This window comes from Zingiber officinale, chromosome 11A (genome assembly GCF_018446385.1).
Source record: "Zingiber officinale cultivar Zhangliang chromosome 11A, Zo_v1.1, whole genome shotgun sequence".
Classification (NCBI taxonomy): domain Eukaryota; kingdom Viridiplantae; phylum Streptophyta; class Magnoliopsida; order Zingiberales; family Zingiberaceae; genus Zingiber; species Zingiber officinale.
In genome coordinates this window covers 85,023,536-85,048,742 of record NC_056006.1, presented here as the reverse complement: position 1 = coordinate 85,048,742, position 25,207 = coordinate 85,023,536, and the positions used below count along the sequence as shown (strand labels likewise).

Sequence of the window (25,207 nt, the reverse complement as noted above, 5' to 3'; positions counted from 1 at the left end):
TTATATGTGCAGAACTCTGCAAGGTTGACTATGCCTGGGGGTCCTAGTGTGGATTGAGCAGAGTTAGCTCATTCCATATCAGGCCCACATTGGGCCTGATATGAGTCTATATCAGGCCCAAAGTGGCCTTTTTTTGTCGAATCTTTGATTTTATAAATTAACATCTATGAAAAGTCAAAAAAAAATAATGGACACAATATTTGAAATCCTTGCAACATCAGAAATCCATAGGAACTGAAATGGGTCCAATCGGAGCTCTCTAGGTCCATCAGCGGGTTTTGATCAAAAATTTCAAATATGGTGTCCATTATTTTTTTTGACTTTTCATAGATGTTAATTTATAAAATCAAAGATTCGGTAAAAAAGGCCAGTTTGGGCCTGATATGGACTCATATCAGGCCCACGTTGGGCCTGATATGTACTCATATCAGGCCCAAAGTGGTTTTTTTTTTTGCCGGTTCTTTGATTTTATATATTAACATATATGAAAAGTAAAAAAAAAATAATGGACACCATATTTGAAATCCTTGCAACATCAGAAATCCATAGAAACTGAAATGGGTCCAATCGGTATAGAATGAGCTAATTGTTGGAAAATTACTTCTGGTGCCTAAGAAAATGATGCAAAATGCAAAGAACATATATCCACACAACATACCAACTACAAAAGAAGTCTACTACTACAGAATTATCTTTGAAAGGTTCTTCCCACAGGTATAGAATTGTACTACAAACCCAATTATGGATTCTCTTAACTATTGCCATGAGCATTGTCGAGATGTTGAATCCATTTATATGTGCAGAACTTTGCAAGGTTGACTGTGCCTGGGGTCCTAGTGTAGATTGAGCAGAGTTAGGTCATTCCATATCAGGCCCACGTTGGGCCTGATATGGAATCATATCAGGCCCAAAGTGGTTTTTTTTTTTGCCGGTTCTTTGATTTTATATATTAACATATATGAAAAGTCAAAAAAAAATAATGGAGACCATATTTGAAATCCTTGCAACATCAGAAATCCATAGAAACTGAAATGGGTCCAATCGGAGCTCTTCCTATAGATTTCTGATGTTGCAAGGATTTCAAATATGATGTCCATTATTTTTTATTGCTTCTTCAAATATATTAAAATGTTATTAAAAGATTCGGGGACTAATGTTATTCATATTTTTTTTTCTACGTGTCGATAAAAAAAGCGAAGAAAGAGAAAAAAATAGTGGAGAAAAGCGGTAGAAAAAGTTAAATTATCATGAGGGTAAAATAGAAAATGCATTTAAAAAGGTACGTATTTTGTTAAATGTTAAAGTAACGTACGTCTTTTGATAAATTCAGATCTTTACCTGCACGCTTTGGTAAATTGCCGTATTTTAACATATCTAATTAAGTAAACAGACCAGCTCGGCCGGCGGCTTGTTGACGCCCTTCTCCTGATACATCCATTAGCCTTCAGAAATGGAAGCTTTCTCCCGGATGCGTTGCTGGTCTCCTGCTACATCCATTAGCCTTCTCAGAGGCAGAACTACCATTCAGACTCGCCGGCGTTGGACGGAGATCGGCTCAGGTTTTCTTTTCATCTAGTTACATGTCCAATTGTTCATGGATTCATTTTTTCTTTCCTTCTCGATCACACCGGATTGGATGACAGCGAAGATCCATGTCCTCTGTGCAGCTTCCATGGATGATCATAGGGTATCTAGGGCGTATGACGGGCTCCTGTTGGACGCTGGCGGCACGCTTCTTCAACTGGCAAGGCCCGTGGAGGAAACATACGCCTCAATTGGGAGGAAATATGGTAATCCTCTACTCACGATTCATGAGAGCAAACTAATTTTCAATTCTATATAACTATCTAATTTGATTTTTCTGATATTTAACTTTTTCAGGGTTGAGCACGACAGAGGCGGAGATAAAGAAGGGCTTCAGAAGGGCTTTTTCAGCTCCATGGCCAGAGAAGCTTCGCTATCAGGTTTTACCCTTTTTGTTTTTTTTTTTTTGCGGAGAGCTGCGTGCACGCATGTTGTGAGCGCTCTTAATGGAATTTGAAAGGCCAGGGAGACGGACGGGCATTCTGGAAGCTGGTTGTGTCCGAAGCCACTGGTTTCAGTGATAACAGTTATTTTGAAGAGGTTTATGAGGTGAGAATCTTAATTGACTAGTCAATTCTGGAACTAACATTATTGGTTACAAATAATGTGAGACAAATAATTTACGGAAACAAACACAGAGAAAAAGATATACCACGCTTTGACACTGGTACGAAGAACACAAAAGGGCACCCTTAGGTCTGTAAATAAAAAAAAAAATGAACAAGTTCGATAGTTGGCTCATTAAGAGCACATTTATGTTCATTATGTACCGAAACAAAAGCTTGGACGTATACTTTTAAGACCAACAAAATTAATAAAGAAGTTTGAAACTAGTGAGCTTGACCAGTGAATGCCCATATATATTCGTGAACAAACTTGTTGAAGGGCCATTTATGATTTTATTTCTCTAGTTTCCCATTCAGATATATAAGAAAAATCCATTACATGTATATATTTATGCTACTATTTGAGGATAATACTTTTTGATATTTTACAAAATTTAAGATTCTTAATTTTCTATAATATGTACAAATGAATAAATAAAAAGTTCCATCTGTTGGCTCGGGTATTAACTCATTAGCTAACTTGTAAGAACAATCTTGTCCCTGATAGAGCTTGCCAAGATTTTTGATAAACAAGTTTGAACACAAATATTTGAGCTTGGTTAATATTGAGCTTGAGGTTTTAATAGACATGTTTGAATGCAAAATGTAGATATGAGCTTGAACTTGTTTATTTTTCTAACAAACATGTCTGTGCACATGAAGCTTGCATTGGCTTGGGTACAACCCTTAGCACTTTGACTGTACCATACTACCATCTAGACTTGTAAAGGAAATTTTAATACGATAGTGTGAAAAGGTCCTAACAAGTAGCGCATTTAAATTGCATTACCTGCCTGGACCAGGAAATTTTACTTTCTAGGTAACAAACTTTTTGAAGTTTCTTGACTTTATAATCTTGGTTGGATTTAGTTTATTGGTGTTGTGTGTTTGGACGTCAAGACTTAAATTTTGATAAGTTCAACAGACCATTCTGTTGAATTTTTAAAGTCAATTTTGTGGCTTAAGCAGAGTAGATGTGCTAACTGAGGCATGTGAAATCTCATAAAACTGCAGCTTATTTTTATTGTTACCATGTATTCTGCATTAGGAGATGTTTTTTAGCCAGGTTTGGCTACTGATGCTTGAATGTCAGAAGGATGAGTGCATGTGTGTCATTTATGGATCTATCCAACCAAATATCATTTAAATTTCAGTTGCATGAGGTTTCTTTTGTTTTGTTTGTCACAAGTATGTTTGCTTATCTACTCTTCTTAACACATCATAAATCTTTCTCATCTCTCATAAATTTAAACAAGTTGATTTAAGTAAATGGATTTTGCTAGTATTTTGCAAATGGTGATGCATGGCACTTACCACATGGGGCATACGAAGCAATGTGTCTCTTGAAAGATGCTGGAGGTCATATAAGCCAAGTATCTTCTCCATTTTATTTCATTCTAAACCCAAGAACATGTTTTAATGATCCTTGAATTTTTAACCTTTTTTTTTTTTTTTTAATTTCCAGTTAAGCTGGCAGTTGTCTCCAATTTTGATACTCGCTTGCGCAGACTGTTGAATGAACTCAATGTTTCAAAGCTGTAAGCTGCAAATTTCACATTGTCCAATTCCCTTCTGTTGATTGATTGTTTATCCTTTATCCAATATGATCATACACTAGTTAGACACATTAGTAACATCTTGAACACAAAGGAATTTTGCTTTGATTTTTCTTTTTTACCATTTGGCAGCCTGGCTGCTTGAAGTGCATCCATGACATCTTAGTTTAAGTGATAATTAACCATTGTATGATGGAAATGTCTGGTCAAAGTTTGTGCATAATATTTTAACTTTATGATTTGTATACTTTTGCATTTATGCTAATGATTCTTTTACCTTTATCTGATAGTTTTGATGCTATCATTGTCTCTTCTGAGGGTGGGTTCGAGAAGCCTTCTCCAGAGATATTCAGAGCAGCTCTTGGTACAAAAATGAACTGTTTTCGATTAATTAGGCATCAGTCTTCTTCATTAATGAACTATTCCTAAACAACATATACCTTCATACACAATCTCTTCTTTAACATGAAGATATGTTGTGCGTGTGCTAGAAATCATTTTGCCATCTAAGAATTTATTAGTTTACATCTAAAATCCTTATTCTCTTTATTTCTTCCAGATAAAATTGGCGTGAATTCTAGCAGGGTGATACATGTTGGAGATGATGAAAAGGCAGACAAAGATGGTGCCAACTCCATTGGAATTGATTGCTGGTAAGTGGAACAATTTTGGAGATTTCCAGAATCAATATAACACCAATTTGGGACTCGATGCATCTTGAAAGGGGAATTTTATTTCAGTTTACTAGCTTGACGTATCCTTGGGCCCTTTTATTCACTTATCAGAAAAAAAAATCTTGAAAAGTGGCAACAAGCAGTGGGGCTTAATTTTCCAATTCATGGCAAACGCTTCTCTTTTCCTTTAACCCTATTGCAGTCTAGGGATATTTTATTGTTATATACCATAGGAATTTAACTACTTGGTCAAATAACTAGGCCGATTTCCCAAAATCATACTCCCCACTTTTAATTTTTCCCATTCACTCCTCATACTCATACCCCTTTTCTTTCCACAAATTCAAAATACCTCTACCTCAACAAAATTACATCTCTTTCTTTTTCAATTATTTTAATGGTCAAAATTTATTCATTGTTAAAAAATGTATATGCTAGTGTTTCCGAAAGAAGGAAAGGTATACTTGGAAAATTTAAGTTTAACCGGATCATTGGGGAGCTTTTGGCCAAAATCTCCTTGACAACCAAGATTTTGTAATTTTGCTAGAACATCATACTAGAGATGCTTCCTTGGGGGTCTTAGAAAAAAAATCGTATTATAGGTGTCTTGAGAGTTTCATGTGGAGTATTTAGATGTTTTTTTGTGTTGAAACAAGTTATTAAGGAGTTGTGACAAAAATAACTCAAAATATATCATTTTGATTAAAAATTAAATAACTCAAAATATATCATTTTGATTAAAAATTATATTGTGTTCTAGAGTCTCAGGTGGAGTGCTCAAGTATTTCAGTTGGAAAGAATATGTATTTTTTTACATAAATGAGTCCTTTTTGGCCAAAATGATATTTTTGGGTCATCAGTGTGATTGATCATTTGCAACTAAATATTCTATTACCATAGTTTTTCCCAAGTTCTCCAAGTGGAGTGTTGTTTCCGAGTTGAAAAAAGTCCTTTTTTGCTAAAATTATTTATTTTAGCCTATCAAGAGGATTAATCATTTTGAACTGAAAAGGTTCTCTCGTTTTTTTCAACTTGAAAATGCTTGAACACTCTAGTTGTGACTCTCAGACAGCCTCATGTATGATTGCTAATCAAAATAATATATTTTGGTGCTAAAACTTCTTGATAAATTGTTTCAACTCAAAAACATCCAAGTATTTCATCTCACTCCCAAGAAGTCTGGTAGGATTTTCAAATCAAAATGACATTACTTAGACCATCAAGGAGCTTTGTTTTTGTTTTTTTTTTTTGCTGTAACTTGTTATGGCTCATTTTAATTCAAAAGTAGTTGCCCACTCTAACTCAAATTTTAAGTTTCTGGTATCAAATTATTGTCAAAATTAACATGATTAGAGTTATCTAGTTTTTGAACTTAAACTCCTTGATGATCTGCTTATACTCAAATTTATCTTTCGTTCTTATAAATTCACTAGTATTTTCTTTCTTCTAAAAATGAGTGAATTTTGATCATCAAAGTAATTGGAAAGAAGAGGAGTTTTAGTGCACTGAACTAGGATTATTTATGGTGTGTAATGAGAGAAGGTACCTGTTCATCAAAAAACTAAAATGTGTCCGATGGGAAAATTCAACAGTGAGGTACAAGCTTTAGGATTTCCGCCAATAACTAGTGACTAATTTCCATTTTCTTCGTCATGTTATTTCTGGATTATTTTGATGGTTCTAATGTCACAATCAAAATGATAGCTTCGTGCTCATCGGCTGAAACATGACATGGTTTGGGATCCTTTCCAGGTTGTGGGGATTAGATGTGAAATCATTTGGCGAAATTACTGCTCGGATTCTGAAGTCAGATTCCATTGGCGAAACTGAATAGTTGAAGCTTGCAGGCTTATTTCCACTGATGACGCTGTATCTTTCCCTTAAGTTCACTCTGAAGATAAACGAACTCCAGCTTTTAAGCTATTTTGCTCAAGCAGGAAGCATCACTAGGTTGTTTGCCTTTTTTCTCTTTTTTACTTGCGTCGTATTGAATCCAAGACTGCTGGTAACGACGATTTATCCTTGTTGCTTAGATCATTCTCCTTGGTCGATTAGACTTGATCGACTCAACCTAAACTCAATTGTCCTTTGAGCCAATATGGCCAATATTTACAATGTAAAAGTCTAAATTGTGTTGAGTTAACAATTTGTGAAACTTAAGCTCAGTTTACATGAGCGGAAAGAAAGCATGTGTATGATATGTGCAATTTTGCACATCTTTCTCTCCCCATCTATTTTCCTCCTAACTTCATTCTTAAAATGCCAATATTAAGATCAAGTGAAAGTTATTGCTCAAGAACAAAAATAATTTCCTCTGTCCTACCTTGACTTGGAAGCGAAGGGATGAGATAGCTACCAGGTAATCTGGCAGTCAGGACTCGGAGCTTGTAGTTCACGTCGATAGGTGCTGACTGAGCTTGCAACCTTAGCAAGTGAGTTGAGAGTGGAAACAGCAACAGGCGTGAAAGGAACAGCGCATCTACTGTTTTGCTTCAGAGAAAAAAGAAAACGATGGTTCATGGGGATTGTTGGATCGCATTATGACTATTGTTTTATTGCACTCCACAGCGTCCACCTACTTACTTCAGCTGCTCCACCCAAAAAATAATCGAATTAATGTTTCGTTCCGTACTGCACAGAGAAATTAACAAGGACCGGACCGAGGAAGTGAAGAGGGTGGTCATGCGGTCTGCTCACATGCTGCCTTAAAGGCAACAACAGTGGGATCCGAAGTCATAATCAGTCAGTCACAACATTTTCATAAGGCAATAAGTCGATCCTTGTATCGATCCGTTGCCACAATACTGAGAGTGAACTCATGAATGTATAGTAGTATTGAAAAGCTTAATACACAATACTTAAAGAGTTGTAAAAGATGGAACTGTCACCTTAACGATCCCTGAGTCCGGCCCTACAGATATTCAGAGGGGATAAATCATAGTTAAGCTGAGCAGGAAAAGTGACTGGGGGTCGAGTGGAATTTAAAACATAGCAGACCAAGATTTTACATCCGTGTGCAGCTGACGACTCTCGACTCTTGAATCTCTGTTGTTAATGTCAAACATCCTTCCAACTGATCCAGCCCGCGAGGTCACAATACTTAAAGAGTGAACTGATGAATGAATGACTAGACAGGAGTTTCACCTAAACACCCTTGAAGGAATGCTTTTGTCTCTTAAATAGTAGACCGTGAACCAGCAAGAAAAGAATCGCTCTGCACTCTCTGGCCTGCGGCTCTTTTTAAAGCGCACCTCCGCAGCCACCAACCTGGTGGCAATTGTTGTTTTGCTTCTCCTTCATCTTCATGGACGCTTTCGAATCTGGTCTTTGCTAAGGGATGAAGAGATCGGTTGGGCTTCAGTTTCTTGTTGCTTCTGTTGTCGCTGTTGCTTTCAGATGGGAGGTGTTTCTCGCTCAAGTCTACTCCTTCCCTGCCTATGAAAGTGAGTATCTTGTTCTGATCCGAATGATCTCGTTTTTTTTTTTTTGTTGTCTTTTTGAGATAATGTCGGGATTAACTGTTGTTCCTCGTAGTCTCTGCGCTGGCTGCATTTAAACGCGCTGCGTTTGAGGATCCTTTGTCGGCTCTCGCCGACTGGAATCCCCTCGATGGGAGTCCTTGCAATTGGACTGGCGTTGCCTGCTCCGCGAATCGGGATTGCGTTGTTTCCCTGTAAGACATCTGTCGCTTTGTTGGAGTCTTCACTCTTTCTTAGATCTCGGTTTCCTCTTTATCTTGGAAAAAGCATGTTTGCAATTATCCTCTATTAGTGTTTTTTTTTGAGGAAATTTCTGTTTCAGTATGTGAAGTGCGGAACTGTATCTTCATTTTTGCAGAAAACTTTCGGGGTCGTCATTGAAAGGATTTCTCACTCCAGAACTTAGATATCTCGGTTGCTTGCAAGAACTGTATGTGGTTTTGTTTCTTGTGACCTAGTTCTTCGTGTTACGTGCCTTCCTCTGAAGATTAGCTGTCATTCTGCAGGCATTTGAGAAATAACTTGCTTTTAGGTGCAATTCCAACGGAAATAGGGATGCTGAAGAACCTTACTCTGTTAGATTTGAGTGTAAATAGACTCACTGGTCCTATACCTCCTATGCTTGGAGAATTAACTGCCGTCACAAAATTGTACGAAGTAATCACTGCTTGGATTTTGAACACTAGTGAATTTGGTGGCTAATTTGCGTTAATTGGCTTCCCTTTTTCTTCTCTTTTTAGAGATCTTCATTCCAATGGTTTGACTGGTAAGATACCTCCAGAACTTGGTAAGTTGAAGAATCTTGTAGAGTTGCGATTAGACAGGAACAGGCTTGAGGGACAAATTCCAGGAGTTACAATGTCAAATTTCTCAGCAACTTTACATGCAATGTAAGTTATATGTTTATTATTTTTTGTTTATTTTCTTCAAATGCTATGGCTACTAAACTTCTGTTTCTTGGATAAGATATTATTAAAACTTCTCCACGTTATCGACAATGTCTTTTTACAGGAAAATATTCTTATACATTATTTCTCACTTCATGGACATATACAACTACCCCACCTAGTAGGACAAGTTTGGTTGTTGTTGTTGTTGTTTGTATGGACATATACAACTGGAGAATAAACAATGAAAAATGACCTTATGTTTGTTTTTAACTTAGTTGATCCAATCAATATGAACATTTCTCTTGGTAATTGTTGAAAATTTTTTGCAGTTATTTTTCAGTTGGCAAACTTGTTATGGGAAGGCTTAGTTGAAACTTGAAACATAAAACCTGTTCATATAAATTGCTACATTAATGTTCATATACATCATGATAAAAATAATGGAAATGAGTGGAACAAGAAATCGAGATAACTATCAGGAGATTGTTAAAGTTCACTAAAATCGTATCCATTGCCAGCCATATTTAATCCCTGAATATATAAACATGGTATCCCGCACGATCGAAAATCAAGATAACCACAATAAATTACAAGGTTTGGACTACTGAGACTGAAATTGCTTTACATTGGAATCTATCACTTACTGAATCTTTTATGATGGTGAATTCATTCTTGATGTCATGTTGTGACAGTGAAATCATTTTTGATGACATTTGAATATGCCATTGTCTTAAATGAGGTGAAAGTCTATAGCGGCTATCTTGGTTTTCAGGAGCTCATTTTTTCAGCCAAAGTACAGAATCAAGAGAAAATTCTTAGAATCATCATAATTTTATAGGATCAAACTGATAATATTTTGACAATAAAATAACATAGAGATATAAATATCAGACGTGTATTGGTTTTGATTTTATTCTTTCCCCTTTTATGACTATCCACTGCATTTTGCATAATTTCCATTGGATAATCAAAACCTGTACCATATATATGAAGAATGTGTTAAATCTAATCAATTTCTTTGCTTTCTTTTCAAGAGCATTATGTTTCCTTTTTTGGCATATTTAGTATTATTAGTATTGTCACAAATAATTTTCAATAATCACACTTTGGAATGACCCTGTGCCAGAAGTTTATGATGCTTAGTCTTTTATAGTGCTAACTCCATATTTGCACTCTAGTTAAAGTTTGTATGCATATACTTGCAAAACTACGATTGGTGAACCAAAAAGAAAAGGCTAATGCTGCTATCTAAGGCAAACTTGGACATAATTTGAACATTCTTTACATATGTACTAACAACATATATGTGTATATATACAGCTATATCACTGTTTACATTTTGAGATATTGGGTTCATCTAAAAGATTACAATTAAGACGTGTTATCCTTAAATATTTGATATTTACCTTTTATTTTAATTAGGCATACATCTGATAACAGAAGCAGCGCCCTTTGCCATTCAGCAAAGTTAAGAGTGGGAGATTTTTCCTACAACTTCTTGATCGGACAAATACCATCATGCTTAAAGTACCTTCCAAGGTATTTAATATTATCTTAATTTTGCCTTTTATCTTATTTAGCTCAACTTGGTAAATTCTTGGATCCATGTGCAGGTCAAGCTTCCAAGCAAACTGTTTTGGAGATAAATACTCAGTTCCGCAGCGGACTCCTCAATTATGTACTGGTACCAGTTCCTTTTCTGGATTACGTTTGACAAAAGAAATTAGACATTTTTGATCAAAAGAAAATTTTTAACCTCTCCTTGCATTTTAGATTATCCATCCCTTAGAATCTGTCATTCTTATAAAAAAGGAAATCACATCTTAGGTTAAGTAGCTTGACAAATTCATAATCACTTGCTATATCTAGACTAACAGGCATGACAAAATTGCAGATTACTCATATAAATGCAACAACTATGTTGTTCTTCCTCTCCTTGTCTGTTGCATCTTTGGTGGCAATTCTAACCTTCTAAAAAGAGATTGAACCATAATGATATGTGTAATTGATTAAACTATCTATATTTTAAATATTTTGACACCAGTGGTGATCACAATCCTCTTTTGCTTTACAAACATTCTAAAAAAAGCAGGAATGGCAAAAAATAAAATCAGTTATTAGCATGAACAAAAATGCCCTTATTTACTGACAGATCTCTGTTTCCCCACTCTATAATCTGTATGCATATTCCATGTTTACTGTTGTCTGCTTGGTAATTCTTCTGCATAGCTTGATTGTGAAAAACTTTCCATTCAATTTGAAGTAGAACATCCCTATTTAAAAATTTCTAACATGAAAGTACTATCTAAGTTTCAGAATAATCTCTGTTATGAGGCTGTTAAATGATAATATCAATTTTTTGAGCTAGGTATTTCCAATAAAAACCAGGCAATAACCAAGCAGACAAATAAACAGTCTACCACAGGGAATATGCATCGGAGTCCACAACAACCAGAATGGCTTCAGATTCTGGAGGCCACCACTGGAGTTCTTATAGTTGTCTGCATTATCACAGGAATCGGCACTGCAATTAGGACTTGTAAGCTAAAATCTTCTAAGAAAATCCATTGCAAAAAAGCTAAAAGTTGGAAGGATGGTAGAAGGATGTCAATAGGTAAGGCTTGCATCTCAGACCTCATTTATGTCTTCAAAATAACTGCAAAGTTGTATAACACTGTTTAAAAAACTCATATTTGACATGTCTAATTTATTTAAAAAATAGATGGCGACATATTAAAAAATGTCCTGAGGTTTAGCCGGCAGGAACTTGAAATAGCCTGTGAGGATTTCAGCAATATAATTGGCACTTTTTCACATAGTATAGTCTATAAAGGGACAATGAAGGATTTAACTGAAGCTGCTGTTATCTCATCATGCATCTTAGAAGACCAATGGACAAACTATCTCCAGCAATCATTTGATAATAAGGTAGTTGAAGGTGGTGAAAATATATTCCAAGATGCATGAGAATTTTCAGTTGAAAATGTGACTTTTATGTTTTCAGGTAGTAGATCTAGCTAGACTGGATCATGAGAACATAGCAAAGTTACTTGGCTATTGCAAAGAAAGTGAACCTTTTTCAAGGATGTTGGTGCTTGATTATGCATCTAACGGGACACTATATGAGCATTTACACTGTAAGTGTGACAACAAACTTTCCTACTTATGTGAATATGAGAATGCTTAAAAATTAACTTGAGATAGCACTTCTAAAATCTAGATGGTGATGGATCTCAGTTATCTTGGATCAGACGCATGAAAATAGTTCTAGGTGTTGCTCGGGGACTGAGGTACTTGCACACAGAGCTTCAGCCACCATTTGTATTGTCTGAATTGAGCTCAAATACAATATATCTTACTGAAGATTTTTCTCCAAAGGTATGGAATCCTTATTGTGTTGTAGTTTCCAAATGTGACAATTTTCAAGTCCAAACACAAACTTGCAGTTTTTTAAACTGAGACTGCTAATTAATTTGGTTTCTTTTGACATTCTTATATTATTATGATATATCAACGATGAACCTTTTTGCATTTACTTTTGCAGTTGGTTGAGCTTGAAAGCTGGAAAATTTTGTTCTCAAAATCCAAGACGAATTCTGGTTACATTCCCAGTGGAGGCTTCCTTCCAGGATACAATTTTTCTCTTGAGCAACTAGAGATGGAAATACAAGGAAACATATTTGCTTTTGGAGTGCTTTTGCTGGAAATAATCAGTGGAAGGCCTCCATATTGCAAAGAAAGAGGGTGTCTGATAAATTGGGTAATTCACATATTAGGAAATTTTATTAGATAGGGCATCATACTATTGGAACAGACAGGAAGATCACAAAACCACAGTTTATTTATTTTTTATCATTTTAGTTCTTACTTTCTATATAATTCTGTATTTTCCTATTCCATGTAGTTTAGCAACTCAATCCTCAATGAACCCTTCAACTCAACCATACTCTTGTCCCGGCAAAGTTGAAATATTGTATTTCCTGCTTCAGTTACCTCATTCCCTATCGACCAGGAAAACATAGCATTGCATGTTGCTGTATATCGCTAATTCCAGCTAACAGTATAATACCTTGGGTAGGTCTTTTGCTGGTTTATCATTTAGAAATATGTCAATCTGACAATTCGAACATTTTTCTATCACACAAGTATCAAATGTCAGGACATCAAATCTGGCTCATGGAAGACTCTATGTTCCTTTCTATAAAAACATTTTCCTTTTCGTATGATTCAACATATATGCAGTAAGATTCATGCAGCATTCTGCTTCGTATATATTGGTGCTTGTTAATAGATTCATGATATATCTCTGCTCATCGTTCTTCTAGATTACTGAATAGCTGCAGCAATTGCTCAAAGTCTTCCTATTAACTGCAGGCCCCTGCATACCTTCAGAACCCAGAAGACATAGGAAAACTAGCAGACCCTGAACTGAAAAACGTGAAGTCTGAAGATCTTGCGGTTATATGCAGTGTGGTTAGCCTCTGCATCGAACCGGATCCAACGAAGCGACCTTCAATGCAAATAATAAGCGGTGTGTTGGAGAATGGAATTGATCTGTCAGTAGCTGCCCTTCTCAAGGAGTCTCCTTTGGCATGGGCTGAGCTAGCTCTGTCTTCCTAGTACTCCCTCCATGTAAAACTACATAACCCATACGAAATACCTTGTTTCAGCTTTATTTTTGTCATTTATTATCCCCTTAGAGTTGGATATACAATTGTGCATGTCTGCTGAAGCAGAAGTGGATGCATGACACTCAAGATTTTGTTGTATACCCTTCATTGTTTGGTTACGTTAAAGCTCATGCAATGTGTGTGTTTGTGTGAGAGAGAGGAGAGTGTTTTCCTTTGAAGCTTAAAGCTCATATGTATTATATATAGCTGCGTGTGTATCGAATGGCTAGTTAATGTTTTATGTTGGATCACTCTTATGCAACTATTGAAATTTTATTATGATTTGGCCAAGTCTGAATGAGTCAAATCATTATGATAAACACAATTTATTAAATAGCAATTTATAAGATTATTTTACAAATTGAGTTAAAAATAAAATTAAGCTTTTTTTTTTTAAATACAAACTAAGATAATTTATTTATTTCAAAGTGAAAGTCAAATGTGTGTCTATATTAAATTTATGTAAAATCATAAAATGCAATTTTTGATTGAACTATATTTCAAATCTATCAAATTAAAATTTAGATTTTTTATAATTATTAGAGAGAGAATATTACAGAGAAAGTAAGGTGCTTTAGTTAGTAATAATAAAATAAAATAAAATTGATTTAGTGTAGAATTTAATGATGTAATTGTTGGTTGTTATCGGTTGGGATAATGTTAGGTTATTGTAGGTGGTTGTTGTATAATTATTAATTATAAACTATTTGTGTTTAAGAATTAAAATTTTCCTTTAATTTACGAAATTTAAAAAACATTGCATTGGTTAAAACTTTAACCTTGTCATTAATATTCAATTATTTTCTAATTGCTAATATTACTAAATACAATAAATTGTGATAAAGCACTGGTTTGCCGCTAGGACACGGCACGTCGTCACACGCCGCAGCTCCGGCGAGCAGGAGCAGCGAAGGGTTCGTGATTTCGCCTCACATTTCTTGAAGCCTCTTCCTTGTCAAACATATATCTCTCCATCCCTACATCTGCTCGTTGCTTCCTCCGCTTGCAAATTTTTTGCCTTTTCTTTCTTCTTCCTTTCATCTCGCCTGATTATCTGAGTATGTGAAACTTCGATTCTTGCGGATTTTCACAAGATTCGTTGATTTCGTGATGTTTTCTCCGATGATTCTTAGGGTTCTTGTTGAGACAAATTAGTCAACTATCTAGTTTGTTTATGTTGAAGTGAGAATCAAATGTGTAAGTTCATGGGGAAAAATAGGAATGCCAGTATAAGATCCGTTAAAGTTGCCGGAGAAAACGTTAGTTTTTGTAATCTTAATATTTAATATAAAAACTTTTAGGTGCATCGCTTCCGGCACAAGGAGTTCCCTGGAGCAAAGATGCCACAGCCAGCCCCCTGCGCCGGCTTCTACTCCGTTCCACTTGGGAGGCTGCCTGTTGTTTCATTTCCAACTTCTGCATCTCTCCGTTGCCGAGCACGACGCTCCGTGGAGGGCCGCCGCTCTGTCCGTCTACGGAGTGCTTCGGCCTTTCCCCACCTTATCTGCCACCGACGGTGCCACAGTGCCATCTCGATAGCAAAATTCAATCAATTCGGTGACAAGCCGAAGGGAGATTCTTCTTCCTTCATGGAAAACGACGATGATGACAAGCAGGTGCCTGCTTTCTTCTCCTTCTGTCATTTTCTTCTTTTCTTTTTTTTTTTCTTTAAAATTTTTCACGTTCATTAAATTGGTGGGTTTCCCTTTCGCTTCAAGGCAATCGATGTTTCTCAGAAGATTGAGGAGCGTTGTTTTGCCGGCACATCTTATATCCCAGTGTACGTGATGCTACCCGTGAGTTACTTATTCCAACAATTGGGTTTTTCTTGGTAGATTAGATTCCGCTAATAAATCATCACCATTCTTATTATCTTTGTGCTTATTTTACTATTTTGTGTCGAGGAGTATTATAGCTTGATGTCATTGATAATCAAGGCAAGCTGGCATATCCAGAGATCTTATTGGAACAACTGAGGGCATTAAAATCCATCAATGTAGATGGTGTCATGGTTGACTGCTGGTGGGGAATTGTGGAGGCTTCTGCACCTAGAATCTACAATTGGGGTGGGTATAAACAACTATTTCAAATTGTACGACAACTGAAGCTTAAGCTCCAGGTATATATGCCTGCCTTTTGGTTGTCATCTCTAACAAATTTTGTGTCCTTTTGTTTTGTCATGCAAATATCTTGATTTTGGTTGCTGAAATTTTCTGATTATGCGTAGTTTAGTATTATAAGCTAAAGAGCATTGCTGATGATGCTACATCATTATGGATTTGAATAAAATTACATTACACTATTCCTAACCTTTCCTGCTTCACTAATTTGAGGACTTTGGATATTGAAGCTTCATACAGCTTTTGAATGAATTCACTTTCCATTATTAGAGGAGTTCCTATGCATCTTTTGGCTACATAATTCATGTGTTGTTGATTACCAGCTCCTAAACTCATCTATAATCTCAAATGTTAATGGTTTGCTACCAACTGGGTTATATAAACTACTGATGTACAGTATTGTTTTTCTTCAATATAACAATTGGGTATTGAAGAACTTTCATGGCATGTCTCAGTGATTTTAATGTTTAAACTGTCATTATGATGTATCATGCTTAAATTACTAGCAAGAAATTGAATCTATATGATATGCTAGATTATGGTTTCTCTTTGATGCTCATCCTTGTTCTTTCTGGATGTTCTTGAAACTAGAATTGTCTTTTGTCAACAAATATCATCTAGGTCGTCATGTCATTTCATGAGTGTGGAGGTAATGTTGGTGATGATGTGTGGATTCCTTTGCCACAATGGGTGATTGAAATTGGCAACAACAATCCAGACATTTTTTTCACAGATAGAGAAGGGAGACACAATATGGAATGCCTTTCTTGGGGAATTGACAGAGTGAGAATCTTATATGGCCGAACAGCAGTAGAGGTACATAATTAGGTTCTTCTTCATGTTCTTCATACAGTATTTTGGCATAGTTAAATCAGAATTTGTTTGAATGATATGTTGCTGCAAGAGCGTTCTACATTTCCTTTGTGCTATTATTTTAGTCACTAGGAAGTATCTTTATAGATGATGCAAACATGCAATATGAACAAAATAAATCCATTTAGATGATGCTACCACTGGTTTGGAAGATCCAACCTGAATCATAGGATTCATATAATGGAACAGCATCTTGTGATGGTGTTTTAAATGAGTCATCTAAAAGAATGTTTTGAAAGCTTTTTAGTGCGCAGTAAATCTTTATCAGAAATCAATAATCCTATAATTTTTGGTTTGCATCAAGAATTAGTCTTTAAAATGGATAGAAGAAATTCTTTTGTTCCAGAAGATTGATCTACGAGAGAAGGGAGCAGCTGGGACATGAATAGAAAAAATCTCATGTTCTCATGCCTCAAGAGCTATGAATCCAAGTAGAATTATACATGGAAGAATGAATCCAATTCTTGAATCTGATCAAGAATCATTTTACAGAAAATATTTTAGATGTTGTCAACAAGAGCTTCTTAAATTCTCTTTTGTTCGATTTAGAATTTCATTTCTGTAAGAGGAAGTAGATTCCTCGTTGTTGATTATGAATTGAAAAATGGCTTAATTATGTGGTTTTGTTTAGGGAAGTGTTTGGATGTTGTTTACTGCATTTGTCCTGCCCTAGATTTGCAAATATATATATATATATATATATATATATATATATATATATATATATCCATCAAATACTGATGATTTAACCTGTTTGGAGATATTTCTGAATAAACCTCTTATAGGTTTATTTTGATTATATGCGAAGCTTCCGTGTAGAGTTTGATGAGTTATTTGAAGATGGCACTATATCTGAGCTTCAGATTGGATTAGGGCCTTGCGGAGAACTACGCTACCCATCTTATCCTGCAAAGCATGGCTGGAGATATCCAGGAATTGGAGAATTTCAGGTAGCACTTGTGAAATTTTTCCTTCCATTTTTGGAGTCATGAACAGATGAAAATTTATAATGTACTCAATCTTATCATTTCAGTCATTAATTTCCGAAGTTGTCATATCAAAATGTTGGCTAATTGCAGCCCTTTTATTTTGCTAATTTGCATTCACTTTTGTGACATAAAAATCAAACTAAGAATTTTGTTTCTCCCTTCCAGTGCTATGATGCTTATTTGCTGAAAAGTTTGAGAGATGCAGCGAAAGCTAGAGGGCATCCTTTGTTGGGGAAAGTGCCACAAAATACTGGTTCATATAACAGCCAGCCTCATGAAACCGGTTTTTTCCGTGATGGAGGTCATTATGATAATTCATATGGCAGATTCTTTCTAGGTTGGTATTCGAAAATTTTGATTGATCATGGAGACGTGGTATTATCTCTGGCCAAATTAGCATTTGAAGGTTCATTGATTTCAACGAAGGTATGTCTACATAATCACTTATGTGCATCATAGTTAAATATATGCTTATGCTTTATTCTTGAAGACTCTTATTAATCCTCACGATATAGATAATTTAGGGCCTGGTCTTGAAGGATCGAGTATCCAAACTAAATTTATCTGTATTTAGATTTTTTTTTTGTTTTTTTTTAGATTCATGAAAACATTTGAGAATTCTGACATCTTAGTATTATTCTGTGTTTTTTTTCTCAAATATTTCTTTAGTTGATTTTCTATTATGTTAATCTGAAATTCCAACCCTGTCATTTTGAAAGCGAATTATATCACGTTCAACCAAGTAGTTTACTTGTATATGATTAGTTCTTTTATCTTTTTTATTTTAAGAATTTATTTGCTTAAATCTTTCAACCTGTTACCTCTATCAGATTGCCAACCCAATATATATATTTTTTTCTGTGGACTAAAAAGTGATGATGACACATACAACTCATTGGAGAAATGGAAAGTGATTTTTGATGTTGTTGCACTTAAAACCCATGCATTTCATGGGTATTAATTCTTGTTTCTAGTATCATTGTAAGGTCGCTTTTATTCATTTCGTAATTGAATCTTCATTTTCTTGCTGATGTAGATATCAGGGATCCATTGGTGGTACAAAACTGCCAGCCATGCTGCAGAGTTAACTGCAGGGTTTTATAATCCGTGCAACCGTGATGGCTATGCTTCAATCGCCTCAATGCTTAAGAAGCATGATGCAACACTAAATTTTACATGCGTTGAGTTGCGCACCTTGAATCAGCAAGCAGACTTTCCAGAAGCACTGGCAGATCCTGAAGGATTGGTCTGGCAGGTATGGCTCAAAAGATTGTTCAACCATTCAATGCATCATCAAATTTGATTCTTAGTGTTTATTCGTTTATGGTTTACAGACTCCAACACGTTGAAATTTCTCTTTCAGTTGTAATATACATCAATCAATTCCAATTTATATCTCTGTGATAGCTGGTGAAACTTCTTCACTTTATCCTAGATTGTATGTTGTTTAGTTGCTGATTCTCTTCTCTAGATGTTATATTAATTCTTCCCCCTGAGAATACCAAACACTTTAAGACTCAGTGCTGTTTATTCTCATTTAGTTCATACACTAAGGTTATCTTACCTTGTTATTACTGTAAGTTATCCAATGATCAATCAATGATGAACTGAATCATAATTTGAGATTATGAATACGCTTGATAGTTTGATAATTAAACATCCATTTGATTACCAATTACCTAATTTTTTTGGTAATTATAATGTTGGTGCATTGCTTGATATATCCATTTATTAGGTTACCATGTCAAACTCATGCTTATTAGTTAGTATTAATTTGCAAGATGTTCTGACATGCAATGCAATTGGCCAAATTAAGTCATCCATTTGAGGTTCTCTTTGCTTAGTAGATGTCTGGTGCAAAATTCATAGTTCGCTTTAAAATATTTATCATCAGTAACAATATAAGTGGAGTTGAACAAAGATATATCTTTCATGAGGTATATGCCTTATTTTCAGGTCTTAAATGCTGCGTGGGATGTTTCTTTACCTATGGCAAGTGAAAATGCTCTTCCTTGCTATGATAGGGATGGATATAATAAGATTTTAGATAACGCTAAGCCATTGAGTGATCCAGATGGACGACATTTATCATCATTCACGTACCTCAGGCTGAGCCCAGTCCTCATGTGTAGTCATAACTTCAAAGAATTCAGTCGATTTGTTCAGCGAATGCACGGTAAGTCCTTGTATAACTGAATTGAAGCAATAGTGATTTGTCCACATTTAGGGTTGTAAACGAGCTGAGCCAAGGTAAGCTTTGTGATGTTCAAATTTGTTTGATAAGGTAATTGAGTCAAGCCGAGCCTAAAATGAACGAAGTCATTGAAATGGTTGTTCAAGCTTGACTTTGTTGCTTTTTTATGTGCTTAAACTTGGTTCAAGCTTGACATGAGCTTGATTCTTTTAGATATTATCGAACTTTCAATTCAAGATTGTTTGATTGTTTGGAACTTTTACATTTTAAAGTTGTTTGGTTGATTATTGAGCTTGATAATACAAACTTGTTTATTGATTTTGAAAATTTTCTTTGTTTATTTAGTATGTTAATAAGAGTTTTATTAATAAATATTATTCATGAACAACTGAACATATGTGTTCAAACTTGTTTATTTAGTTTAATGAGTTGTTCAAGTTTGTTCATTTAACTGATCTTATATGTATTAAACGAATATTTATCAAGCTGAATATTAAATCTATTCATGAATAATTTGATTCATTTACAAACCCTATCCACTATGAGCTGGCTGTAAATGGCTCTTTCACTATCCACTATATTGTTGAAAGGGAGTTAAAAATTCTATAAGACCTGTAATTTTCACTGACTTTTTTTTTTTTTTTACTTAGATAACTTCTCATGTTGCAGGCGAATGGGTTCCCAACTCTTGTTGATTGGACAATTTTTCAGGACCTCACCGTGCGTCACTCTCTTTTGTTGGAAGCCCAATAAAATTCGATTTGAGAGAAGTAGATTAAAGACACAAATGGTGGAAAGAGCAACATAGCAAGGCGAACTGTAGCAACTACATGAAAAAAAAAATTAATAAAAAAAGACGTCCGTCCAAACTCAGATGGGAGCATGACTTGCTATAATTATTTCATTCATTTGTTGGGTTCACATAATTAATTAAAAGGTGCTACGACACTTTGCCTTCTCATATGTCACTATATGATTAATGTTGAGATGCTGACATTTGAATTCTGACGATATATATCATCTATTTGTTTGAAGAAAAGGCAGGTCTCCTAGTCCCACAGCCTAATTCAGAAATTTGTCAACTGTAGCACTTTGTCATAAGCCACATAATTAAACAAGAAAAAACAACACTGTTCCCTGAATTAATTGCATCACCTGTTCTTGTACTTTATTAGGCTGGTTTATGAATATTTTTTTAGAAAAAATGGATGATTAGTATTTAAATAAGAGTAATAATAATTACTTAGGACTCCGTAAATTCTAGAAGAAAAAAAAACCTGAACTATCAATCAAATACAGATAAAAAATTGTATTATTATTTATTAAGGTTAACATCATCAATAAATTATAGTAAAAAATAATTATGTTCCATCAAACATCCCTTGTAATCTTTAAATTATATAAAGAGAGATAAATTATGAGATCAATTTATAATGACAAGTGATTAGAGGATAGAAAAATAAAACATATGTCTATTAAAAATTAATTTTTGTCTCATTGTAATAAATTTATGGTCTTCTAATTTGAAATAATTACAGTAAAAATATAAAATTTTAATTAAAAATAGTTAAAGAAACTATTAAAAATACTAAATGTATCTTAATTATTGAATGTCAAACATGAGTAATTAATACAGAAATAAATCTGGGCCAATATTTATTAATAAAATATTGTTTGACACTTACAATTCTTCAGGACACATTGAAAATCTTACTTTTGGCTCATTAATGATTTTTTTTTAAAAAAAAAATCGTATTAAGAAAGAATAAATAAATAAATAAAAACTTTCCAAAAGAGAAGCTAGCTATCTTCATCATTAAGGAGAGGCAGCTCTTACAGGCTTGCATTGTCCCACGTTCCTGCAGACTCGTCGCCACAAAACAATTAAAGAACAGTGTGCCAAAACTCCTAAACACTGAAAAAAACGCCCACCTCTCATTAAATCCACCCCCATCCATGATCTCACTCGAAGAACGTAGTTAATTAACAAAATCACATTCATGTTTACATGAACCAATTAACACGTGATTAACGTCTTTTGAATCGTTCATGCCCAGTTTAGGAATCAGGATCCATCCATGGAACGCTTTTTAATTATTCTGATCTCTGCCAGTCCAAAATTAGTATACAGACGAAGTTCCATCTTCCATTGCAAAAATTCCAAGCGCTCGAAATGCAAATCCACGCCCAACAAATATCTTGTAGAATTAGGTGCATTGTCAGGTGTACCGTTGGCGTTGAAGCATCGACTTAAATTCGAGTTGAGTGAGGGAATCCTGTTGGAACCTGGAGGGCCACCCATCTGCATGCGTAGCAAATTCACTGACAGCTCCGTGTCTGTAGCCAAATATGTGGCTTTGACACTGAACATGTATCCAATGCCCTTCTTCTGATTTTGCACCACAACTCCAAGTCCCATCTCTTTAAGAAACAAACATTCCAAATGCACTGGATCAGATCGATCGTCTCAAAATCAAAATCAAAATCAAAATCAAAATGGAAGATGATAGGGACTGAAGAAAGGAAGGAAGAAAGGAAGGAAGGAAGGTAATTGGAATTTAATTAGGCTTCACCATTGCTACATGAATGGGCCATGAGCGACTCGCATGCCGACTCCTCGGAAGAGAGAGCTCAGTCCCACTGGTGCTTCCGACTCTCCTCTCTCATCTCCCCGGAGGCGGCGGCGGCCGACGCCTCCGACGCCATCGGCGCAGTCGAGTTCGACCCCACCGGTCGGCTCTTGGCCACCGCAGGCATCGCTAGAAAGATAAGGTTGTACGGTCTCGCTGCTCTGCTGCCTCCGGCGCCCGACCAATCCGAGCCGCACGCCGCTGTGTCTGAGCGCTCCGCCGCCTGCCGGCTCTGCATCTGCGCGCCGGCCAAGCTCAGCAGCCTGCGGTGGCGCCCCGGGTCCGACGGCCGCGTCATCGGGTCCGGCGACTACGACGGAGTGGTCACCGAGTACGACGTGGAGCGGAACGCGGTGGTGCTGGAGCGCGACGAGCACGGCGGCCGCCGCGTCTGGAGCGTGGACTACTCCGCCAGCGGCGACCTGGGCGCCTCCGGCTCCGACGACGGCACCGTGCAGCTGTGGGACCCGCGGTGCGGCGGCAGCGGGCGCGCGGCTGCCGTCATGCGCGCCGGCGGGCCGGTCTGCGGCGTGGAGTTCGACCCGGAGGGCGGGCCGTGGGTCGCGGCGGGCAGCGCCGACCGGCGCGCGTACGTGTTCGACGCGCGGGCGGGCGCGGCGGGGCCGGTGGCGACTCTCGGCGGCCACGAGCGGGCGGTGACGTACGCGCGGTTCGCGCAGGGCTGGCGCCGCCTGGTCACCTCGGGCACGGACGGCACGCACCGACTGTGGGAATGGGAGCAGGGGAGGCAGGTGCGGGCGTACCGCGGCCACTCCAACGCCCGGAGCTTCGTCGGCATGTCGGTGTGGCGCGGCGCCGGCCTCATCGGAAGCGGCTCGGAGAGCGAAGAGGTTTTCGTCTACGACCTCCGCTGGGAAGACCCGATTTGGGTGCAGGGATTTCGGCGGCGGAGGCAGGAAAGCGGAAGCTCCGGGAATGGGTTCGTAGGGGCGGTGAGCTGGATACAGCTACCGTCGGACGGTGAACCCGGCGCGCTCGCCGCCGGAGCATCGGATGGAACCTTGCAAGTGTTTGTCACGACGAAGATATCAAATTCTTACTGATCGATCGAGTTTTTTTTTTAAAAATCTTTTGTGTTCTTCATTACAATCAAGTAAAAGGTGATTTCTTTCCCGAATGTCCCACAGCGTTCCTCATCGTCGGCCGTTGCAGGATGAAGGCGGGTAAATAATGTTCCCGAAGCTGTCATCCGATTAGCAACCCGACGGGGGCACAGCTAGGGTTCAAAATTATCTAGAATTAATCGGCTACTCTAATTGATATAATAAATTAATTAATTTAAAAATATAAAATGACATGGTCTTAAAGCGAAGGAGATGATACGCTGAAGAAGTGGCAATACTGTTAACTACGAGAAGACGAAGACCTTGATGTCACGGATGGACATGTGGACACCATCGAGAGAATAAACAGGGGCATTAGAGTGAGAACTAAGGAGTGACTCTCTAGTGCAGACACTCCAATGCTCAAGTTAGAATCGTAGTCCGGTGAAAAGTGTGGAAAAAGATGAACAATAATGTAGATGTGTGCATATGTGTATCTACTTGACTAACGGAGATAACCCTTTTTTATATCACCTCTAATAACCTCCATAATAATGAGGCGACAAAGAATGTCTGGTGTTAGAATATTTCGAGTGATGGAGTATGTACAACAGTCCTCTTCTAGGCAAAGAAAGGTTTCATTACATGTATATGCCAGAATAAGGGAATATTTTCTGGTGAGTAGCTGTTATTCTCTGACAGATTTTGTTATTATGTGACAATGTTGTCTCCTAAAGGAGATCCGATCAGCTTTGTTGGTTGCTACTCGGAAAACCTAGAGGTTCCACTGTACAAAAATTTTGTACAAAGGTCTGAACCTTTTCCTAGCTACCATGTGTTCTTTTAAATTAAATTTTGGATCGCCTGCGGAACTTAACACGTTTGATCCAAAACTTAATCTATTTGTTCTTTTAGGTTTTGACTTGGATCTCCTGCGGAACTTAACACGTTCGACCCAAGTCACCTTAAGTTATTAATTCCATTAAATATTAATTTCCATAATTGATTCCCAATACTGACATGGCGAGGCACATGACCTTCTTGGATATGGGAGCAACCACCACCGACTAGACAAAACCTTTTATGGAAAGCTAATATTTAATTTCCTAAAATAACTTTAGGTTAACCGAAAAGAACAATCAAATCACAAGGAAAAGAAAAACAAAAGAACACTATATCGAAAACAAATTCGAAACTCTAGAATCGTATGCCTCTTGTATTTAGTATTATTTCCAAAAATAACTAGTATGATGCGGAAAGAAAAAAATACTAGTTATACCTTTTAGAAAAACCTCTTGATCTTCTACCGTATTCCTCTTCTAACCCCGGACGTTGTGTGGGCAACGATCTTCCGAGATGAGAAACCACCAAAGCACCTTCTCCTTTCTTCAAATTTCGGCCAAGCACAAAGCTTCCAAAAGATGAAGATCTTTTCCACCAACCAAGCTCCAAAGGATGTAGGCTTTCTCTCCTTCTTCCTCAAGCTAGATCCGGCCACCAATTAAAACTCCATAAGCATGAAGAGGTTCGGCCATAAAGAGAAGAAGAAGAGAAGAAGGAAGGGCCGGCCACACCACCAAGGAAAAGAGGAAGAAAAATAGAATAGAGTCGTTCACCTTGAAGTCTCCTCTACCCCCTCTTTTATAATCCTTGGTCTTGGCAAATAAGGAAAATTTAATAAAAATTTCCTTAATTCTTTTTCCATTGAAAAGAAAAATTATTTAATTAAAAATAATTTCAATGGCCGGCCACCTCAAGCCCCAAATCAAGGAAAGTTTTAATTAAAACAAGAATTAAAACTTCCTAATTTGTTTCCGGAAATTTATAAAAATTTCTCCAATAATTTAATCCCTTCATGATTGGTTTATAAAAAGAAAAT

The 25,207-nt window shown here is 36.7% G+C and overlaps 4 protein-coding genes across 7 annotated transcripts; all 4 read left to right on the top strand.

Moving 5' to 3' along the window:
* Positions 1 to 1,373: 1,373 nt before the first annotated feature.
* Positions 1,374 to 6,647, top strand: LOC122032480 (haloacid dehalogenase-like hydrolase domain-containing protein 3). 2 transcript variants are annotated; one of them, XM_042591770.1, is made up of 9 exons: positions 1,374 to 1,559; positions 1,668 to 1,790; positions 1,882 to 1,964; positions 2,050 to 2,133; positions 3,473 to 3,548; positions 3,655 to 3,727; positions 4,036 to 4,109; positions 4,305 to 4,398; positions 6,172 to 6,647. In XM_042591770.1, the coding sequence occupies exons 1-9, from the start codon at positions 1,451 to 1,453 to the stop codon at positions 6,251 to 6,253; spliced, it is 798 nt and encodes a 265-aa protein (XP_042447704.1). In that variant the 5' UTR covers positions 1,374 to 1,450; the 3' UTR covers positions 6,254 to 6,647. The 2 variants fall into 2 exon arrangements, with proteins under 2 accessions (XP_042447704.1, XP_042447703.1); XM_042591769.1 differs by having other exon boundaries at positions 1,644 to 1,790.
* A 959-nt stretch (positions 6,648 to 7,606) lies between these two features.
* On the top strand, positions 7,607 to 13,749 carry LOC122032431 (probable LRR receptor-like serine/threonine-protein kinase At1g63430). Of its 2 annotated transcripts, none has more exons than XM_042591725.1 (13): positions 7,607 to 7,862; positions 7,954 to 8,092; positions 8,257 to 8,328; positions 8,405 to 8,548; positions 8,639 to 8,788; positions 10,211 to 10,327; positions 10,402 to 10,466; positions 11,157 to 11,402; positions 11,511 to 11,716; positions 11,793 to 11,925; positions 12,009 to 12,166; positions 12,333 to 12,548; positions 13,163 to 13,749. In XM_042591725.1, exons 1-13 carry the CDS (start codon positions 7,757 to 7,759, stop codon positions 13,406 to 13,408), a joined length of 1,998 nt encoding a protein of 665 aa, XP_042447659.1. In that variant the 5' UTR covers positions 7,607 to 7,756; the 3' UTR covers positions 13,409 to 13,749. The 2 variants fall into 2 exon arrangements, with proteins under 2 accessions (XP_042447659.1, XP_042447658.1); XM_042591724.1 differs by having other exon boundaries at positions 10,402 to 10,472.
* A 565-nt stretch (positions 13,750 to 14,314) lies between these two features.
* On the top strand, positions 14,315 to 20,673 carry LOC122031940 (beta-amylase 2, chloroplastic-like). Of its 2 annotated transcripts, XM_042591172.1 has the most exons (10): positions 14,315 to 14,463; positions 14,760 to 15,074; positions 15,177 to 15,254; positions 15,374 to 15,577; positions 16,200 to 16,394; positions 17,237 to 17,401; positions 17,606 to 17,866; positions 18,477 to 18,695; positions 19,397 to 19,616; positions 20,304 to 20,673. In XM_042591172.1, the coding sequence occupies exons 2-10, from the start codon at positions 14,799 to 14,801 to the stop codon at positions 20,327 to 20,329; spliced, it is 1,644 nt and encodes a 547-aa protein (XP_042447106.1). In that variant the 5' UTR covers positions 14,315 to 14,463; positions 14,760 to 14,798; the 3' UTR covers positions 20,330 to 20,673. The 2 variants fall into 2 exon arrangements, with proteins under 2 accessions (XP_042447106.1, XP_042447107.1); XM_042591173.1 differs by lacking the exon at positions 20,304 to 20,673 and having other exon boundaries at positions 14,321 to 14,463; positions 19,397 to 19,890.
* Positions 20,674 to 22,041: 1,368 nt separating this feature from the next.
* LOC122031941 (WD repeat-containing protein RUP2-like) lies at positions 22,042 to 23,398 on the top strand. Its single transcript, XM_042591174.1, has one exon. The coding sequence runs from the start codon at positions 22,228 to 22,230 to the stop codon at positions 23,326 to 23,328; it is 1,101 nt and encodes a 366-aa protein (XP_042447108.1). The 5' UTR covers positions 22,042 to 22,227; the 3' UTR covers positions 23,329 to 23,398.
* Positions 23,399 to 25,207: the final 1,809 nt, after the last annotated feature.